This window comes from Solanum verrucosum, unplaced genomic scaffold, assembly GCF_900185275.1.
Source record: "Solanum verrucosum unplaced genomic scaffold, falcon-dt-bn FXZP01000102.1, whole genome shotgun sequence".
NCBI classification, from domain to species: Eukaryota; Viridiplantae; Streptophyta; class Magnoliopsida; order Solanales; family Solanaceae; genus Solanum; species Solanum verrucosum.
In genome coordinates, this window is record NW_026019930.1 from 957,515 (window position 1) to 977,350 (window position 19,836).

General features: G+C 35.6%; 3 protein-coding genes across 3 annotated transcripts; all 3 read right to left on the reverse strand.

The window, feature by feature from the left end:
* Window positions 1-1,576: 1,576 nt before the first annotated feature.
* LOC125828076 (glutamate receptor 2.8-like) lies at window positions 1,577-5,023 on the reverse strand. Its single transcript, XM_049507381.1, is given in 6 exon segments — window positions 1,577-2,131; window positions 2,242-2,648; window positions 2,740-3,052; window positions 3,174-4,507; window positions 4,662-4,971; window positions 4,973-5,023. Coding segments are annotated over 6 exon segments (2,970 nt in total).
* Window positions 5,024-9,607: 4,584 nt separating this feature from the next.
* Window positions 9,608-13,020, reverse strand: LOC125828058 (glutamate receptor 2.8-like). The gene is given in 6 exon segments (XM_049507366.1): window positions 9,608-10,180; window positions 10,276-10,685; window positions 10,780-11,092; window positions 11,232-12,571; window positions 12,661-12,967; window positions 12,970-13,020. Coding segments are annotated over 6 exon segments (2,979 nt in total). The 3' UTR covers window positions 9,608-9,622.
* A 2,730-nt stretch (window positions 13,021-15,750) lies between these two features.
* On the reverse strand, window positions 15,751-19,363 carry LOC125828112 (glutamate receptor 2.8-like). The gene is made up of 5 exons (XM_049507420.1): window positions 19,045-19,363; window positions 17,512-18,848; window positions 17,061-17,373; window positions 16,562-16,968; window positions 15,751-16,455 (listed from the first exon to the last, which is right to left on the reverse strand). Exons 1-5 carry the CDS (start codon window positions 19,328-19,330, stop codon window positions 15,910-15,912), a joined length of 2,889 nt encoding a protein of 962 aa, XP_049363377.1. The 5' UTR covers window positions 19,331-19,363; the 3' UTR covers window positions 15,751-15,909.
* Between the last annotated feature and the right edge of the window lie 473 nt (window positions 19,364-19,836).

Here is a 19,836-nt window from a genome sequence, read left to right on the forward strand (position 1 = left end):
GATTCATCAATGTTTAATTTTCAATGGTCTAAGTTTGTCTTCAGCCACCAATTACAAGAGATGTAATGGTCCACGAAGATTCAAATGTATTCTGGGGAACAAGTCAGAATGAGTAACATAGAATTTTCCCCTAGCTTGTTGTAGGTTTGGTGAATAAACAAACAAACACTTCATGAGATAGTATAAAGTATAGAGAACTTGGTTTGTCGACCCCCAATATGGAAAATGCTTTATTAATTGATTATCTTCTCTCTTTTGGGAATGTTACTTCGCCACGTTATAATAAGGGACCATTGGGGTTATGTTGTTATTTATCTAGTGTTTTCTTTGTCACTATGCCACACCCTTGGGTGCTGGAATGTGAATAATCTTTCATGGTTATGATCCCGGAATTATTATCATCGGATAACCTTGTTTTGAACTAATAGCATTTGAGTATAAGTTCTATGTTGGTGGTGAAAGTCTATAGGTATTCGATGAAATTAGTCAAGATCCACGAAGGGTTATAAAAAAAAACAAAGAGGGAATTAAGAGTCATCTTTGTAAGTCAAATGAGTAAGAACGCATTGACTAGTCAATTATGTACTACTAGACTTTCTTCTGGTCAATCAATTTTGGTGTTTCAATTATGTACTACTAGACTAATATTGTTAGTGCAAGAGGAAACTGCTAGGGAAGTTGCCTATGATATATGTTGGAGCAGATGGGACATAAGATTTTGATTTGATGGGTTCAATTTTTAGGTTCTTATTATTGAGCCCGTTATACTTTGAAATTATGGGTTCATGTTCTATTATTAATTAAAATTTTAGTGATTTGTCACATATACTTTTATGATCCGTGTCGAAAATGCAAATCTTATACTTATATTCGCCATCCGCCCTGTGTAACTGAACATATTACTGTTTGTCTTCCATGTAACAGTGATCCTAAAACCATTCCTTATTTATGATCTGTAACTATGGTCATTATCTGCTAATTGCTTCGGATGTTCTTATCCTCTAGGCCAGTTCTTGGACCTGCATTATAAATTCACTACTACTATATCTTTCTTTCTTATTGCATTTGGGATTTGCAGATTGCTCTTTGTTATCAAAACATTGCACAAATCTCTCATGTGGTTATTCACATATAACCCCATTATTTCATATTCTATATAAGAATTATGTAATCAAAAAATAATTTAGCATCTTATGTGTTGATTTTGTTCTGTTATTGTAACATAACAAAACTACCTCATTTGAATTTCTTGAAAACGGATGCATGTATTGAATTCTTTCATGCCACACATATTTCTTTTAATTATATTCCAAACATGAGAGTACAACAACAACATAAGTAGTGATGAAAAAAACAAAGTGAACATAAAATTGCTAAAGAAACAACTAAGAAAAAGTAAGGGTTGAATCCATCTAATGGAATCCTGGAGGCCACCTCTTGATGCTAATATTATGGCCAAGAGTGACAAAGAAATAATGTAATCTGATTTAACTAACCCTAAAGCTAGCTCATCTCTGTACAATCTCTTGTAGGGCCCTATTCAGGTGTGTCACAATTATGTTAGCAGCTATATGTGTCATCTTTCTTCAATTGTGCCTGACATTGTTTCATGAACTGGAGTTCCAGGTTCTGTTGTAGAGAACTCTTCAGAAGCAGGGGATTCTCCTAGGCCATCGGAAATTCCGATTTCTGGGCTTTGCAAAGGAAGGTTGGGCGATAATTCAATAGAAGCATCACTTTCTGCAAACACTGTAGCCGTTAGGCTTTCATTCCCTTCAGATGGCTTTTTTGACATAGAATTAGAGTCGTCTCTCTTTAAATCAAAAACTTTTGCTATTGCACAAAGCTTTTTTCCTATTGAATCATCAGTGATTAAGATTTCTCTATTCTGATAAAGGAAGATGATGAAGAATAGGAGAAGAGCCGAGCCTGCTGATACACCAGCTATAAGGAAAAGGCCCTTAAAACTATCGAGCGTGAGGCTAGATGCTATAGCCATTCCATCTTGCTTTGGACAATCTGTTTCATTCCCAAACCATTTCTGGATTATGCTATTCATAGTCTCTCCCTCTATCACCTTCAAGACTGCTCTTGAGACGTCAGGTACCAAAGGAGATCCTTTTGGAAATGCCTGCAACAAGTTGTAGGAAAATTAAAGATTAGATCATTGAGTAAACCACTAACCACTCTAAAATAAATGTTAACACTTGCTGAAACATCAGTTAAGTACAACAATCTTACAAATCCAAAGCCGGCAGCCTTGTATGTCGGACCAACCATAATATACTTCCTGCAGTATTTGTTGAGAAAGAGTCTGAGATAAGGTAGTTCATCAACAACTGCACCAACACCTCCATTTTTACTACCTCTTGAGAGTGCATCATTATACTCTTCCAATGTGCTATAACTCCTAAATTTGGAGCTGTCAAATTTCATGCGTGTCAAGACGTCTTTGACAAAGGAACCTTTTTTGTACCCTACATACTCTCCATTCTTGATGAGATCATTGAGGTCTGTTATAGTAGGTTGAAGCTGTTGCACTGTTAACATAGATGTTAAGCTGGCTGTATAGCTTGATGTCAGCACCAGAACCACGAAAACCCACACAATCAGCACAAATCTTGATAAGTTACTTGTTATCTTCTCTTCTGCAACAACCAGTCATATATAGGATTTGTTGAGAAACAAGGAGAAATCTTAAACTTTTGGTCTATAATTTGATTTGAGTTAGAGACTTACTATGAGCAAAAACGAGAGTTGAGAAGGAAAACCAAAATATCATCCCAACTTGCTTGCGTTTGGGTCCTCGAAAATCTTTGTTTACACGATGTTCGAGTACCCAAACCACAAAACCAATGAAAACGAAGAATGCTCCGGTTGCTATCCACAGCTCGGCCTTTAAAGGTTTCAAGAAGATCCAAGCATTCTTCCTATCATCATTCCTTAAAGGCACAACTGCAGAAATACCCGACTCTGAATAAGGTAATGTGAAATCTACATACTCAGATCGGCTTGCTAAAATGGTAACATCACCTACAACTGCATCATATTCCTGGTTCAAGCAAACATTGATTATTTCAGTATTTATTGTTGGTCGCAAAAGCAGAACATAGATAAGAAGTCCAAAAAAGGGGCATGTAAGTGAGTTATTCAGCTGAAGAGGTTAATTTTACCTTAGAAGTGATCTTGTGAACAAGATCATCATAGTTTTTAGATGTAGGGCTATGTGCTATTGGAAATGGAATAAATTCGTAGGGGACAGCATATGGCAAAGATAGGATGACTTCTTTGAAGACATCTGGAACAAAACCAGTTGCAATTACTGCTTGTGTCGTTGGATCTCTTTCCACTTTAATGAATTGCTCCAGCCCGTCAGGAACTCCAACCCTTAACTTCTTCCCACTTGTGGGTATTTCCCAGCCTCTCGGAACAATAGTAGATTCACCAGGCCAAATGATGACCCCTAGTTGCTTATTATTAGTTTTAGCTGTTTTACCATTCATCTTCAGTTTACGTGAAATTCCATCCTTCTCTGTCCAGAATCCAATGTTTCTCTCTGCTTTCCCAATTATATTCACAATCTGATATGGGGAAGGCTGCAATTCTCCATCAACAATGCGGAAATCACCACTTAGACCTGTTTTTAGCGCTGTGTTTTGCATAGAGTGAAGGAGCAGAGATCCCAATTCTGAGGTTCCAAGTACATCTAAGTCCGTTAAGTACTCTCTATTATCTGCTTTTTTGAATTTTGGGATAGCAGTGGTGCCCGATTTCTCTACTGCTTCTGCTAATAAGGTGATGCTATCATATGCCCATAGCCCGAAAACATTGAGTTCTACTTGGTCCATGTCTGGATACTCTTGACGAAATCTCTTTCTCCATCTCTTGGTGAACATGTCAAGCACATTTGATCTTGGAACATAAGATTTTACACCCAGAACACCTTGCATTGATGACTCAATTACTGAAGTATCTACCAGGTCCAGAAGACTCGTTAGCACATCTGTGATGATCCATGCATATCCACTGTTCATCATCCCGGTTTCTTTGGCCTTGAGGAAAAGGCGGGAGGCAAGATGTTCTTGCAAGTGCACAATGAACACCCTGGTCTGCATTGTCTTCAACTTGTATAGTTCCCTGAGGATTTGATCATCATTGGCTGAAGGAGAAATACCACTTCTATAGGAGACTAAAGTATTGATTTCCAGCAAGGCATCAGTCAAATATGGAAGTATCCCAGTTCCATAGGGGCTTTCCTCATAGATTACTACAACCTCCCTCCAATTATAGTTTTTAACAATTGCTGCAATGGCTTTTGTCTGAGTGGAAGAAGGAAGTGCTCCTCTGATGAAGAAGGGATTTTCCTTGACTAAAAGTGAAGGACTAGTTGCTGGAGATATTATAGGAACTCTAACTCTGTTCCCCAAGTCAATCACAAAATCAGTTTGTGTAGACATTTGTGGCCCAAAGATAGCTTGCACTTGGACATCCTTTAGCAAGTATATGGCTGCACATACACAATCAGACTATAAGAAATTGTCTGAACATCTCTTTTTCAAAATAGCAAAAGTAATATCTTAGAGAAAAAAATGAATCTTTTGAAGCAAAGAGAGAAAAATAATCCTAGTTTAACATAGGTAAAGCTTAGAGCTGAATTTTACCAGCTGATGCTGCTTCAACATCATCTTTCTTTGAATCCCTGATATGAGGAACTATCCTTATGGCACCGCGACTAGTGTTGGCATGATAATCCGCAAGAGCTAGTAAGATAGATATGTGCATTACTTTTCCCACATCTGTTTCCAGATCAAGAATTATGCCCACATCCACCTTTACAGCACTAGTGTTATTATCTTCACCTCTTATTCCAATTACATAGTGGCAAAAGCTAATGATGGAAACAAGTTGAATGAAAATAATTAGGAATTTGCATCTTGGATTATGCATTTGAAAAACTCTTGTAGAAAGTAATATGAGCGTTGGGCAAGAAGCGTTGTGCTTGTGCAAGATGTATAACCACCATTCAGAGATGTGTTTAAAGGTATCTTAACTATAACTTTTCTACAATTACATAAGACCAAACCTCATAACTGCAGAAAGAAAAGTCAAAGTTTTCAAAGAAGTACAAATGGTTTAAAATATACTAGTTTGATTATTAAAGAAAGAGGACTTTTCACACATGTTAGACCACAAGCTAGTAAAGTCTCAGTTTTGACCAAATCAATAAATGACTAAATGAACATGGTGACAAAATTGATTTGTACTCATTCTCCCAATACCCAAAGAAGTTTTTGTATTCATTGGATGACTATCTAGAGGCTACTAAAAGGACTTCCCATATTTTGGCTCAGTCATGTTGAAAGTTGAGAGCTAGCTCAGTTACAAATAAGTAGAAGAGACCATTGTTTCTATGACTTGGACATTGGAAAAGGGCAGCTATGACTAGTAATCTTTAGTTTACTTAGACAGTTTCAGTTTAGAATTGGTCAGTAGTATAAACCTTTATGGTGGTAGAGGCACAACTTGTAGGGTTGTTTCGGTTTATGGTTAAAAAAACAAATTGAACCATAATCCGGACCAAATCGATTAAAAAATTGATATTTGGTTTGGTTTTAAAACTGTAAAAATAACCAAACTGAACGTGTAATTATAATAACTCTAATATTGCTTAATTGAATCCACAGTAACTTTCATGTGGATTGTTTATGTACTAGGTGTCTGTGTTTATATATATGTCTTCAAAAAAATTATTACTTCCAAACCGAAAAAACAAAAAAAAATCGAACCAAATCGACAATTATTTTTTTCGTTTAGTTTTAGAATTTAGAAACCGACTAAATTGATCTGGTTTTGATTTTAACCAATAATCAATTCAAATCGAACCATGAACACCTCTAGGCACAAATATGACTTGGTATGTGAAGGATTACTATAATACCTTTCCTTTCACTTTTTTTTTTTAAAAAAAATCTCCATCCTCCATTTTTTTCCCTTCACTTTTTTTTTTTTTTAAAAACTCTATTGGTAAATTTTTCAAATCAGTTTTTTTTTTACTCATGAGCTCTATTCCTTTCCCTTTTATATTTTTTATAATATAAAATATAAGATAAAATAAAGAATTTAAAAAAAATAAAAAAAAATGATGAAGATGAGGGGTGAGGAGCTAAAGGAGAGAAGAAAGATAGAACATAAGATGAGAAAGGTAGGGTCCCCATATTTTCTTTATCAAAAAAGTAATTTCTTACCTACCAAAGTCATATTTATGCCTCTACCACCATAAAATTTTTCTTATTAACTTGCTTGCAAGTTGCAAAACCAAACAAAGCAAGCATACCCAACATGGAGATGGAATCTTGGAATGAGGATGGTTGGGTATACATGTAGGTGTCAATGTCATTGTCTCAATATATATATATATACTCCCTCTGTCCCAATTTATGTGGCACCCTTTTTTTTTAGTCTGTTCCAAAAAACAAGCTCATCTTACTATAATTAGAAACAAGGGAAAAGACTCAAATATGCTATTGAAAATTTGAGAAAAGACTCATTTATGTCATCCGTTAAAAGTTTGGTTCATTTATGTCATTTTCGTTTGAGAAAAAACTCATCCATACCATTAGTTGTTAACTAAAAATAATTTTGGTTTTGTAAGATCATTTTATACACGTGGTCAATCATGATTTGGCCATGTCATCAATTAAATCATTTCTATAGACGAGAAAAGGTTCAAATATGTCATCGAACTTTGAGAAAAAACTCATTTATGACATCCGTTAAAAGTTTGTCTCATCTATGCTATTTCAGTTAATAAATAATGACATGAATGAGGTTTTTCTCAAATGAAAATGGCATAGATGAGCCAATTTTTTAACGAATGACATATATGACCTTTCTCAAAGTTCGATGGCATATTTGAGTTTTTTCCCTAGAAACAATTTCACTTAAAATTCACTGTTATCCTTAATGAAATTATTTACAAACACACAAATATCTAAGGATTGTTTTAGATCACAAGTTTAAAAGTCTTTTTTTAAAAAAAAAAATATCGTGTCAAGTTAAACAGTGCCACATAAAATGAGACGGAGAGAGTAATTGTTAATGCAAGAGGAAGCTGCTCGGGAAGTTACGTGTATGATGTTGAAGGTATTTGACATGCAGTTGAGGTGATCCTATAATCTTCCATTAATTATGACTAGTAAAATCACTGAATTTATAAAATAATACTTAAAACATATGAGTCATAAAAACTAAAACACTATATTATCTTACATATAAGATTACATATAACAAGCATTAATAATGTAAGTAATTTCTTTTTTGAATATGTTAACAAATTTTTGAATTTTTTCCTGAGACATATATCACAATTGTAAAATCTATGCAACTTAAATGTGTTCTTGTTCTTACGAAACGCCTTTGTGTATATATATTCTTATTTTATTCTCTTTTTTTCCCTTTTAATGATGATTAAATAACCATTAATTTGTTATTTCCTGAATAATTCATTCATTAGATGTTCTTGAGTTATGTGATAATGACAAATAATAGTATAGATCTTTAAGGAATTTTTTTACTGTACCTTCAACAATTTCATGATCAGTAGAGAAAACTTGCATGAATACTCAATTAACATGTGTTGTTTAATCTGTAATAACAAATACTTATAACAATAACTTTGCAGAAACATAAACACAAGTTTAAAACATGTACTCAAAAACAATAATTAATAACATAAGCATAAATTAATGACTGTAAAAAAAATACCAGGATCTGTAATTAAAAGGATGAAACAGAAAGGAAAAAAATTGTACACGAATATTTAATTGTGCAGGTTAAGAAGAAGAAGTTTAAAATTTTCGTTGTTTTAAAATGAGAGGAAATCACTCTATTTATAGCTTGACAACAAAGGGTAGTGTGAACAAATGTTTAATGTGCATTTTTGGAAAGGTCACAACTCTTTGGAAAAGTTACAACCTTTTGGAAAGGTCATAACCTTTCATAAACGACATAACTTTTCATAAAAGTCGCAACTCTACATAGAAGTTACAACTTTTCATAAAAGTCGCAAGTGCTCATATAAGTCGCAACTTTTCATAAAAGTCACAACTTTTCATTAAAGTCGCAACTTTTTATGAAAGGGGAAGGATAGTTTTGTAAATATATTAATTAAAAAAGGAATCCTGGTTTGTGATGGCGCCACCTAGGCAGGCCTAGGGTTCTCTTTTATATATATATATGATTATATACTGAGGTCGTTTTCTGATATGATCACAATAAGATATAACCGTCTATTATCTTTTAAACTTGTTTTTCTTTTTAGTTTGCAATATATTTTGGATTGGTAACATTAGTAGTATTAAATTGTTAACAACACTAGTTTGCAATATTTTTGGTTTCTGCAAACATTATTTGCACATATTGAAAGAAATATATATGATATGGTTTCATTGAATTATATCCTCTACATAAACAGTGAAGACAAAACAAAGTACTAATGTTATTTAAATTGTCTCTAAAATTTTGATGATTTAACAAACTTTGAGATCTAACGAACGACCAGATTCCAAGAGAGATTGAGAGTTCCGTTTATGAAAAAAACAGCGGTCTAAAAGCTGGAACACCTGCTGTGGTTGGTGCGCATATTTTGAAGCAGACATTCAGCCAATGGCAGGGCATTGCTTCAAGAGTTTGGGTCCATCCTATAATACACCTCTTTGACATTGACACAAACTCAAGTTTTTGCAATATAAAAATTCACAACAGCAAAAGTCATTCTCCCAGGGAAATATTTCTCAATAAATGATAGAGTTATCATCGTTCTTAGGTGTTTTTAGGGCTTATATTTCTGTGCTTATACTTGTAAGATCTATTCCTACGTTATAAAGGAATCAGATCATTTGAAGTTTTTTCTGAGTATTCCGAGTTATAGCTAGAGTTAGTTATGTTGTATTCTTGAATTCTAGATCAACTATAACTAGTTGATTTAGTGGGTCATAGAGTTATTGCTTAGTTTTTGAGTAACAGAGTTGTTACTATGAGGGGAAGGGATTAAGAGTTTAATTCCTACGTTACAAGAGTTTGTAATCTGAAGCTTTGCACTTCTGATGATAATGGAGTTGGGTTAAATCCTGTGAGACAGACCGTGGTTTTTTCCTCCCTTGAACAAGGGGCTTTCCACGTAAAACTCTTGTATTTGTTTTACTTTGTGTTATTTATTTTCCACACAATTTTTCTTTCAAGGGACTTGGTCCATTGACCGTTAGTGGACGAATACATTCTATGAGTAATAATAATATTGAAAAAGAAACCACTAAGAAAAAGTAAGGCCCCTATGTGGTTTGCGAGCTATTGCATAGGAGCGGGGGTTTTACCCTGTGCGCACCCAAAGGGTAGGGGCTGCGGGTTTCCCTTGTCATCAAAAAAAAAAAAAAAAAAAAAAGTAAGGGTTAAATCCATCAAATGGAATCCTTTAGCCACCTCTTGATGCTAATATTCTGGCCAAGATCAGTAACAAAGATATAATGTAATCTGGTTTAACTAACCCTAAAGCTAGCTCATCTCTGTGCAATCTCATATAGGGCCCTATTCAGGTGTGTCACAATTATGGTAGTAGCTATAGGTGTCATCTTTCTTCAATTGTGTCTGTAATGGTTTCATGAACTGGAGTTCCAGGTTCTGTTGTAGAGAACCCTTCAGCAGCAGGGGATGCTCCTAGTCCGTCGGAAATTCTGATTTCTGGGATTTGCAAAGGAAGGTCAGGCAATATCTCAGGAGAAGCTTCACTTGCTGCGAGCAGTTTAGGTGCATTGCTTCCATTGCTTTCAGATGGCTTTTCTGACATAGAATTAGAGTTGTCTTTCTCTTCATCAAAGACTTTTGCAATTGCTGTAAGCTTTTTCCATATTGAATCATCAGTGGCTAAGATTTCTCTATTCTGATTAAGGAAGTTGAGGAAGAATAGGAGAAGAGCGGAGCCTGCTGATACACCAGCTATGAGGAAAAGTCCCTTAAAACTATCTAACGTGAGGCTATCAGATGTTATAGCCGTTTCATCCTTCTGTGGACAATCTGTTTCATTCCCAAACCATTTCTGTATTACGTTATTCATAAACTCTCCTTCCATCACCTTCAAGACTGCTCTCGAGACGTCAGGTACCAAAGGAGATCCTTTTGGAAATGCCTGCAATAAAAGATTAGATGATTGAGTAAACAACAAATCATTCTAAATATATATGTTAACAGTGTCTGAAACATCAGTGGGGTGTACAATCTTACAAACCCAAAGCCGGCAGCCTTGTATGTCCGGCCGACCATAATATACTTCCTGCAGTACTTGTTGAGGAAGAGTCTGAGATAAGGTAGTTCATCAACAATTGCACCTACACCTCCATTTTTGCTTCCTCTTGAGAGGGCATCATCATAATCTTCCAATGTGATATAACTTCTGAACTTGGAGCTGTCAAATTTCATGCGCTTTATGAAGACGTCTTTGACAAAGGAACCTTCTTGGTACCCAACATATTCTCCATTCTTGATGAGATCATTGAGGTCTGTTATAGTAGGTTGGAGCTGTTGCAGTGTCAACATAGATGTTAAGCTGGCTGTATAACTTGATGTCAGCACCAGAACCACAAAAACCCACACTATCAGCACAAATCTTGTTAAGTTACTTGTTACCCTCTCTCCTGCAACAACCAGCCATATATATGATTTGTTGAGACACAAGGAATAATCCTATATCTTTCGTATATAATAATATGCTTTGAGTTAGTGTCTTACTATGAGCAAAAACGAGAGTTGAGAAGGAAAACCAAAATATCATCCCAACTTGCTTGCGTTTGGGTCCTCGGAACTCTTTGTTTACACGATGTTCGAGTACCCAAACCACAAAACCAATGAAAACGAAGAATGCTCCGGTTGTTATCCAATGCTCGCTCTTTAGAGGTTTCAAGAAAATCCAAGCATCCCTCCTATCATCATCCCTTACCGGCACAACTATAGAAATACCTGACTCTATAAAAGGTAATGTGAAATCCACATACTCTGACCGGCTCGCTAAAATGGTCACATCACCTACAACTGCATCATAGTCCTGGTTGAAGCAAACATTGATTATTCCAGTATGTATAGTTGATTGTAATAGCAGAAAATAGATATGGAAGTCCCAAAAAGGACCATGTTAGTAAGATATAGAGCCTAAGAGGTTTATTGGAACAAGGATTATATATTACCTGTGAAGTGATCTTGTGAACAAGATCATCATAGTCTGGAAGAGTGAGGGGATCTTGTATTGGAAATGGAATAAATTCGTAAGGGAGAGCATATGGCAAAGATAGGATGACTTCTTTGAAGACATCTGCACAGAAACCAGTTGCTGTTACTGCTTGTGTTTTTGAATCTTTTTCCACTTTAATGAGTTGCTCCAGCCCTCCTTTGAGAGGAACTCCAACCCTTAACTTCTTCCCACTTGTGGGCATTTCCCAGCCTCTTGGAACAATAGTTGAATCACCTGGCCAAAAAATGGCTCCTAGTTGCTTATTATTACACTTAGCTGCTGTTTTACCATTCTTCAGTTTACATGAAATGTCATCCTTCTCCGTCCAAAATCCAATGCTTTTCTCTCCTTTCCCAATTATATTCACAATCTGATATGGGAATGGCTGCAGTTCTCCATCGATGATACGGTAATCACCACTTAATCCTTGTTTTAGCACTGTGTTTCTCATAGAGTCAATGAGCTGAGATCCCACTTCTGACGTTCCAAGTGCGTCTAAGTCTGTTAAGTTCTCTCTAGTGTCTGGTTTCTTTAATTTTGGGATAGCAGTAGTGCCCAATTTCTCTACTGCTTCTGCTAATAAGGTGATGCCATCGTATGCCCATAGCCCGAAAGCATTGAGTTCTATTTGGTCCATGTCTGGATACTCTTGACGGAATCTCTTTCTCCATCTCTTCGTGTAATTGTTAAGCTGATTTGATCTTGGAATGTAAGGTTTTATACCAAGAACACCTTGCATTGATGACTCAATGACTGAATGATCTACCAAGTCCAGAAGACTCGTTAGCACATCTGTCATGATCCATGCATATCCACTGCTCATCATCCCTGCTTCTTTAGCCTTGAGAAAAAGGCGGGAGGCAAGATATGGTCGCAAGTGCACGACAAACACCCTGGTCTGCTTTGTATTCAAATTGTATAACTCCTTGAGAATTTGATCATCATTGGCTGACGGAGAGAGAACACTTCTATAGGAAACTAAACTGCTGATTTCCAGTAAGGCATCAGTCAAATGTGGAACTATCCCGAACCCATAGGGGCTATCCTCATAGATTACCACAACCTCCCTCCAATCAAATTTTTTAACAAGTGCTGCAATGGCTTTAGTCTGAGTGGAAGAAGGAAGTGCTGCTCTAATGAAGAAGGGATTTTCCTTGACTGTAAGTGAAGGACTTGTTGCTGGAGAAATGATAGGGACTTTTACTCTGTTCCCTAAGTCGATCACAAAATCAGTTTGTGTAGACATTTGTGGCCCAAAGATAGCTTGTACTTGGACATCCTTTAGCAAGTATATGGCTGCACATACACAATCAGACCATAAGAATTTACCCAAAGTAAGATATGCATGCTAGTTTAACAGAAGTAAATCATGGAACTGAATTTACCAGCAGATGTTGCTTCAACATCATCTTTCTTGGAATCCTTGATATGAGGAACTATCCTTATGGCACCGCGACTAGCGTTGGCATGATAATCTTCAAGTGCTAGTAAGACAGATATGTGCATTACTTTTCCCACATCTGTTTCCAGATCAAGAATTATACCCACATCCACCTTTACAGCACTAGTGTTATTATCTTCACCTCTTATTCGAACCACATAGTGGTAAAAGCTAATGATGGAGATAAGTTGAATGAAAAGAATTAGAAAGTGGCATCTTGGATTATGCATTTGAAATAACTCTGGTAGCAAGTAGTCTGAGAGTTGGGCAACAAGCAGTTGTGCTTGTGCAAGATAACCACCATTCAGAATGATAAATTTTCCTATAATTAATAAGACCAAACTCCATAAATGCAGAAAGAAAAGTCAAAGAACGAATGGTTGACAATCAAGTATTCGTTTGATTATTGAAAGTGAGGACTTTTCACAAATGCTACAACCGCTAAGCTAGTAAGCTTACTACCCCTCAGTTTTGACCAAATCAAAATTTGACAAAATTGATTGGTACTCATTCCCCCAACACCCAATTACTTTTTGTGTGTACTATCTAGAGGATATATTGAAGGGAACTTACATGAATTCAACTAATTTAGGAGTTAATTACTTAAATACATTGTAGTTTACAATATTACGTATTTTACTAGATTTTGGTATGTCCAGATACATTCAAATACATATATCTGAGGTTACTTAGGATCAAAATTAGGTGTAATTTGCTCTAGATACATTGTATCTAAGTGACTTTGCATGTATCTGGGATACATAACAAATCTCGCTTGCCTCTCTCCCATCTCTCACTCTCCTATGTATACATGTGAATCACACCAGATACATACACATAAATGTATCTTATGTGCATATAGTGTGATTCACATGTATCTGGGATACATAACAAATCCCGCTTGCCTCTTTCCTCATCTCGTTCCCCTATCTCCCTATTTTTGTGTATCTGATGGCAAAAATACATGTAAGCCAAATGTATTTTCCTCAATATATGATAGGAAACTCTTAATTAGTGATAGTATACGAAATATTTTAAAAGTATAGAATATAATAGTATATATGATAGTGAAGTATGTCTAATGATGTAGTTTTTCTGTATTGAAAGGACTTCCCAAATTTTGGCTGAGGCATAGAAAGTTGACAAATTTAGCGCAGTTACAAATTCCACAATTAAATCAATAAGTAGAAGAGACCATTGTTTTCCAACTTGGACAAGGCTAGATGCGACTAGTAATCTTTAGTTTACGCGTTTTCAGTTACTAGTCTTTGGATACGTGTGTTGCACGTATATCCCATATTATATGGTTGCATAATATATGCCTATAGTTATAAATATATGTATAAAAAAAATTGATTGTGATATAAATTGGAAAACATGTATAAGATAAGAAATCAAAATAGATACCCTCAAATTTCAAACTATAAGCATAATAAGAATATGTATTTCTAATGAGTTTAATCAATCATACCTTGCAATAATCCCTACAATTCATTGAGAAACTTTCAATCCATACATTAACATTCAACCGTGTATATATAAAGAAAACTTGAAATGCATAACAACAATTATATCTATATTTTTTAAAACACTATAAAGTCAATTTTTCTTTTTGCATTATAATATGGATTGCACACAATTTCTATTAAAAAAAGGAAAGACAAAATTAGGAAAAATCGTATCAATAAATTGGAATGAAAAATGTAAAATTGTAATAAGAGGAAGAGAAGAAAAAATCAGTAGAATATATTTACCTAACTATGAATAAAGAAGTATGTTGATTAAAAGAAGAGTAATGCAGAAGTGTAAACTGATATATGGAGGAAATTGACAAATATAATAATCTGTATTGAATAATGAAAAACAACTCTTCAATTTCTGCAAAAATTTTATAAATACGAGCTCAAGATAATATAAATTTATTAATTTAATAAATGACATAAATAAATAACATACATTGTACGTATGTGTAGTTAATGGGATAGTGAAAAAGACTCTTTCTGAAATTATTTTTATCTCTTTAAAGTAATTTTGAACTTATAATGTTAGTGCTATAGAAAATCATATAAAGTCATAAACCACTGCAGGTTTTTATAGTAATTATCTTATTAAATTATATACCTATTAACGTAGCCAAGAATTTAAAATGTTGTGATGTTTTGTTTATCTAAACACGCAGAATTTTGTTTTTGAACCTGGAACATGTAATTAAGCCTTGGGTGAATTATAATTTTATTTTTACTCTTTAATTAATTAAATAATTCGTAACATTTTAATATAATGAAGGGGTAAAATGGTAATTCAACTTTAAAGGTTGGAGCTTCCCACTTTTAGTAATATATGAATATGATAAATTGGTCAGTAGTAGTAACCTAGTTTAATTTGATACGGAGTTAAAGAAAATAAACGTGACTTTTCAATCTTGTGGTCTTCAATTAAAGTTATGTTAAATATACCAAAATGTTTTTTAATCTTATGACTTTAAACATGTCACGTGAAAAGCTGAAATTAAAGTGTTGCCAAAAAAAGAAGGGTCATTTTTTTTAAAACAGACTAAACAGAAAAGTAGGTCATTTTTTTTAAAACGGAGGGGTAGTAATTGTTAATGCAAGAGGAAGCTGCTTGAGAAGTTACGTATATGATGTTGAAGTTGTCTAACATGCAATGCTGGTCCTATAAGCTTTCATTATTTATTATCCATGACTATGGGTGGATAATAATAGTTATCTGCTATGATCATATATACCTAGGGGTGGACATATTACTTAGAAAACTTATGTTAGGTAATTTTGATTTCTAAAAATACTATATGGTGTATGCTATTTGCAGATGATAGTCCTAATCGACCAGACTCGTAATAGAGTTAATGTTAAGCTAGAGAAGATAATAATGGCTCCCTTCTCAAATATTTCATAGGTAGAAATTTGTCTTCCAGAATTTCATAATTGCATCTGATCCTTTCTGATAACTCAAAGGGCTTAAATTGGTGCGGAAGTTTAATTTTGACATGGAACGCAAATATATGCGGAAAATTAGTAATTCAATAAATATTTAATTTTGAATGCATATTACAAAAGTGCAAGGAATTCAATTGTAAGATGTTGAAGGTTAAACCCATAAATTCTAAATACTAGAGACGCCTCTTAATGCAAATATAATATGGTTTAACTATTTTAAACCTGGCTTATCTCTCTTAAGTTGCCCCTGTAATGTTTTCATGAACTGGAGTTCCAGGTTCTGTTGTAGAGAACCCTTCAAGTGCAGGGGATGCTCCTAAGCCGTCGGAAATTCTGATTTCTGGGCTTTGCAAAGGAAGGTGGGGCAATATTTCTGTAGAAGCTTCACTTTCTGCAAACAGCATAGCTGTTTGGATTTCATTGCCTTCAGATGGCTCTTCTGACATAGAATTAGAGTTGTCTTTCTCTTTATCAAAGGCATTTGCTATTGCAGAAAGCTTTTGCCATACTGAATCATCAGTGGCTAAGATTTCTCTATTCTGATAAAGGAAGATGAGGAAGAATAGGAGAAGAGCGGAGCCCGCTGATACACCAGCTATGAGGAAAAGGCCCATAAAACTATCTAGTGTGAGGCTAGATGCTATAGCCATTCCATCTTGCTTTGGACAATCTGTTTCATTCCCAAACCATTTCTGTATTATGTTATTCATAAACTCTCCTTCCATCACCTGCAAGACTGCTCTTGAGACGTCAGGTACCAAAGGAGATCCTTTTGGAAATGCCTGCCAGAAGTTGGGGGGAAATAAAAGATTAAATTATTTAGAACATAAACCATTCTAAACAAATGTAAACACGTTCTGAAACATCACTGGAGTGCAACATTCTTACGAATCCAAAGCCAGCGGCCTTGTATGTTGGACCGACCATAATATACTTCCTGCAATACTTGTTGAGGAAGAGTCTGAGATAAGGTAGTTCATCAACAATTGCACCAACACCTCCATTTTTACTTCCTCTTGAGAGGGCATTACTATACTCTTCCAATGTGCTATAACTTCTGAACTTGGAACTGTCAAACTTCATATGCTTCAAGACATCTTTGACAAAGGAACCTTCTTGGTACCCAACATATTCTCCATTCTTGATGAGATCATTGAGGTCAGTTATAGAAGGTTGGAGCTGTTGCACTGTCAACATAGATGTTAAGTTGGCTGTATAACTTGATGTCAGCACCAGAACCACGAAAACCCACACAATCAGCACAAATCTTGTAAAGTTACTAGTTACCCTCTCTCCTGAAACAACCAGCCATATATATGATTTGTTGAGAAACAATGATAAATCCTAAAGCTTTTTGTATATAATTTGCTTTGTGTTAGAGACTTACTATGAGCAAAAACGAGAGTTGAGAAGGAAAACCAGAATATCATCCCAACTTGCTTGTGTTTGGGTCCTCGAAACTCTTTGTTTACACGATGTTCAAGTACCCAAACCACAAAACCAATGAAGATGAAGAATCCTCCTGTTGTTATCCAAAGCTCGCTCTTTAGAGGTTTCAAGAAAATCCAAGCATTTTTTCTATCATCATTCCTTACCGACACAACAGCAGAAATACCGGACTCTGAAAAAGGTAATGTGAAATCCACATACTTGGCTCGGCTCGCTAAAATGGTCACATCACCTACAACTGCATCATATTCCTGGTTCAAGCAAACAACGATTATTTTAGTATTTATGGTTGATCTCAGTCAAAGAAGAAAGTAGAAATGGAAGTCCCGGAAAGGAGCATGTAAGGTATTCAGCCAAAAAGGTTAATTCAAAAAAGAATTGGATATTACCTTTGAGGAGATCTTGTAAACAAGATCATCATAGTCTTGAGAAGTGGGGCTATCTATTGGAAATGGAATAAATTCGTAAGGGATGGCGTATGGCAAAGATTGGATGACTTCTTTGAAGACATCTGGAATGAAACCAGTTGCAGTTACTGCTTGTGTTTTGGCATCTATTTCCACTTTAATGAATTGCTCCAGCCCTCCTTTGACAGGAACTCCAACCCTCAACTTCTTCCCACTTGTGGGTATTTCCCAGCCTCTCGGAACAATAATAGATTCACCAGGCCAAATGATGGCCGCTAGTTGCTCATTCATACTCTTAGCTGTTTTACTATTCATCTTCAGTTTCTGCGAAATGCCATCCTTCTCTGTCCAGAATCCAACGCTTCTCTCACCTTTCCCAATTATATTCACAATCTCATATGTGTATAGCTGCAATTCTCCATCAATGATACGGAATTCACCACTTAGTGCTGTTTTTGGCGTTGTATTTCGCATAGAGTCAAGGAGCAGAGATCCAAATTCTGAGGTTCCAAGTGCATCTAAGTCCGTTAAATTCTCTGTAGTGTCTGCTTTCTTGAATTTTGGGATGATGGTAGTGCCCACTTTTGCTATTGCTTTTGTTAATGCGGTGATGCTATCATATGCCCATAGCCCGTAAACATTGAGTTCAACTGGGTCCATGTCTGGATACTCTTGACGGAATCTCTTTCTCCATCTCCTCGTGTAATTATTAAGCTCATTTGATCTTGGAATATAAGGTCTTATACCAAGAACACCTTGCATTGATGACTCAATGACTGAATGATCTACCGAGTCCAGAAGACTTGTTAGCACATCTGTGATGATCCATGCATATCCACTGCTCATCATCCCGGCTTCTTTGGCCTTGAGAAAAAGGCGTGAGGCAAGATATGGTTGCAAGTGCACGATGAATACCCTGGTCTGCTTTGTGTTCAAATTGTATAACTCCTTGAGGATTTCATCATCATTGGCTGAAAGAGAAATAACACTTCTATAGGAGACTAAAGTGTTGATTTCCAGTAAAGCATCAGTCAGATGTGGAACTATCCCAGTTCCATAGGAGCTATCCTCGTAGATGATCACAACCTGCCTCCAATCATAGTTTCTAACAATGGCTGCAATGGCTTTAGTCTGGCTGGAAGAAGGAAGTGCTCCTCTAATGAAAAAGGGATTTTCCTTGACTGAGAGTGAAGGACTTGTTGCTGGAGAAATGATAGGAACTTTTGTTCTGTTCCCTATGTCAATCACAAAATCAGTTTGTGTAGACATTTGTGGCCCAAAGATAGCTTGCACTTGGACATCCTTTAGCAAGTATATGGCTGCATATACACAATCAAACTGTAAGAAGTCATCTGAAAATCCCTTTTAAAATAGGATAACCAATATCTTAGAGAAAAGAGAGTATCTTATGCAAATAGTGCATGAATGACCAACTACCAGAATATGTCTGACTCGTGAAGCAAAGAGAGTAAGACATGTTAGTTTAACACAACTAAATCATGGAGCTAAATTTACCAGCAGATGCTGCTTCAACATCATCTCTCTTGGAATCCCTGAAATGAGGAACTATCTTAATGGCACCGCGACTAGCGTTGGCATGGTAATCTGCCAGGGCTAGTAAGATAGATATGTTCATTACTTTTCCCACATTTGTTTCCAGATCAAGAATTATGCCCACATCCACCTCTATAGCACTAGTTTTATTATCTTCACCTCTTATTTGCCTTGCGTAGTGGCAAAAGCTAATGATGGAAACAAGTTGAATGAAAAGAATTAGAAAGCTGCATCTTGGATTTTGCATTTGAAAAACTCTGGCAGAAAGTAGTCTGAGAGTTGAGCAAGAAGCAGTAATCACCTTAAAGAGAAGTGTCTAAAGCTCTCTTAACTGTGTTGCTCTAGATATATGATATCAGGGAGCTTCATAAACTTCTACCAGTAAATACCTTAGCTATGAATGTAGACACAAAAGTCAAAGATAAAGTTTTCAAAGAACAAATAGTTGAAAATATGCCGTTTGGTTATTGAGAGAGAAGACTTAGGAGCTACAACAAGTTAGTAAAGCTTCCTCCTAAGTTTGACCAAATCAAAAACTGACTAAATGAACTCAGTGACAAAATTGATTTGGTTGACTCATTCCACCAATCGCTAATTACTTTTTATTCCATTTAATGCTGACTATCTAGTAGGTGAAATTTCAGAAACAGCTGAGCTTAGACTTGGTCAGTAGTAATAGCTTGCACACCAAACAAGCAAACACACCAACATGCACCTCTCTGATTGGCCAATACTCCGAGATAGCATCATGTA

Coding starts and splice junctions, on each gene's coding strand:
- LOC125828112 (XM_049507420.1), bottom strand. CDS start 19,330: ATGCAAAATCCAAGATGCAGCTTTCTAATTCTTTTCATTCAACTTGTT. Junction 17,374..17,511: donor TTTACAAGATCTCCTCAAAG/GTAATATCCAAT, acceptor TGCTTGAACCAG/GAATATGATGCAGTTGTAGG. Junction 16,969..17,060: donor AACTCTCGTTTTTGCTCATA/GTAAGTCTCTAA, acceptor TGGTTGTTTCAG/GAGAGAGGGTAACTAGTAAC.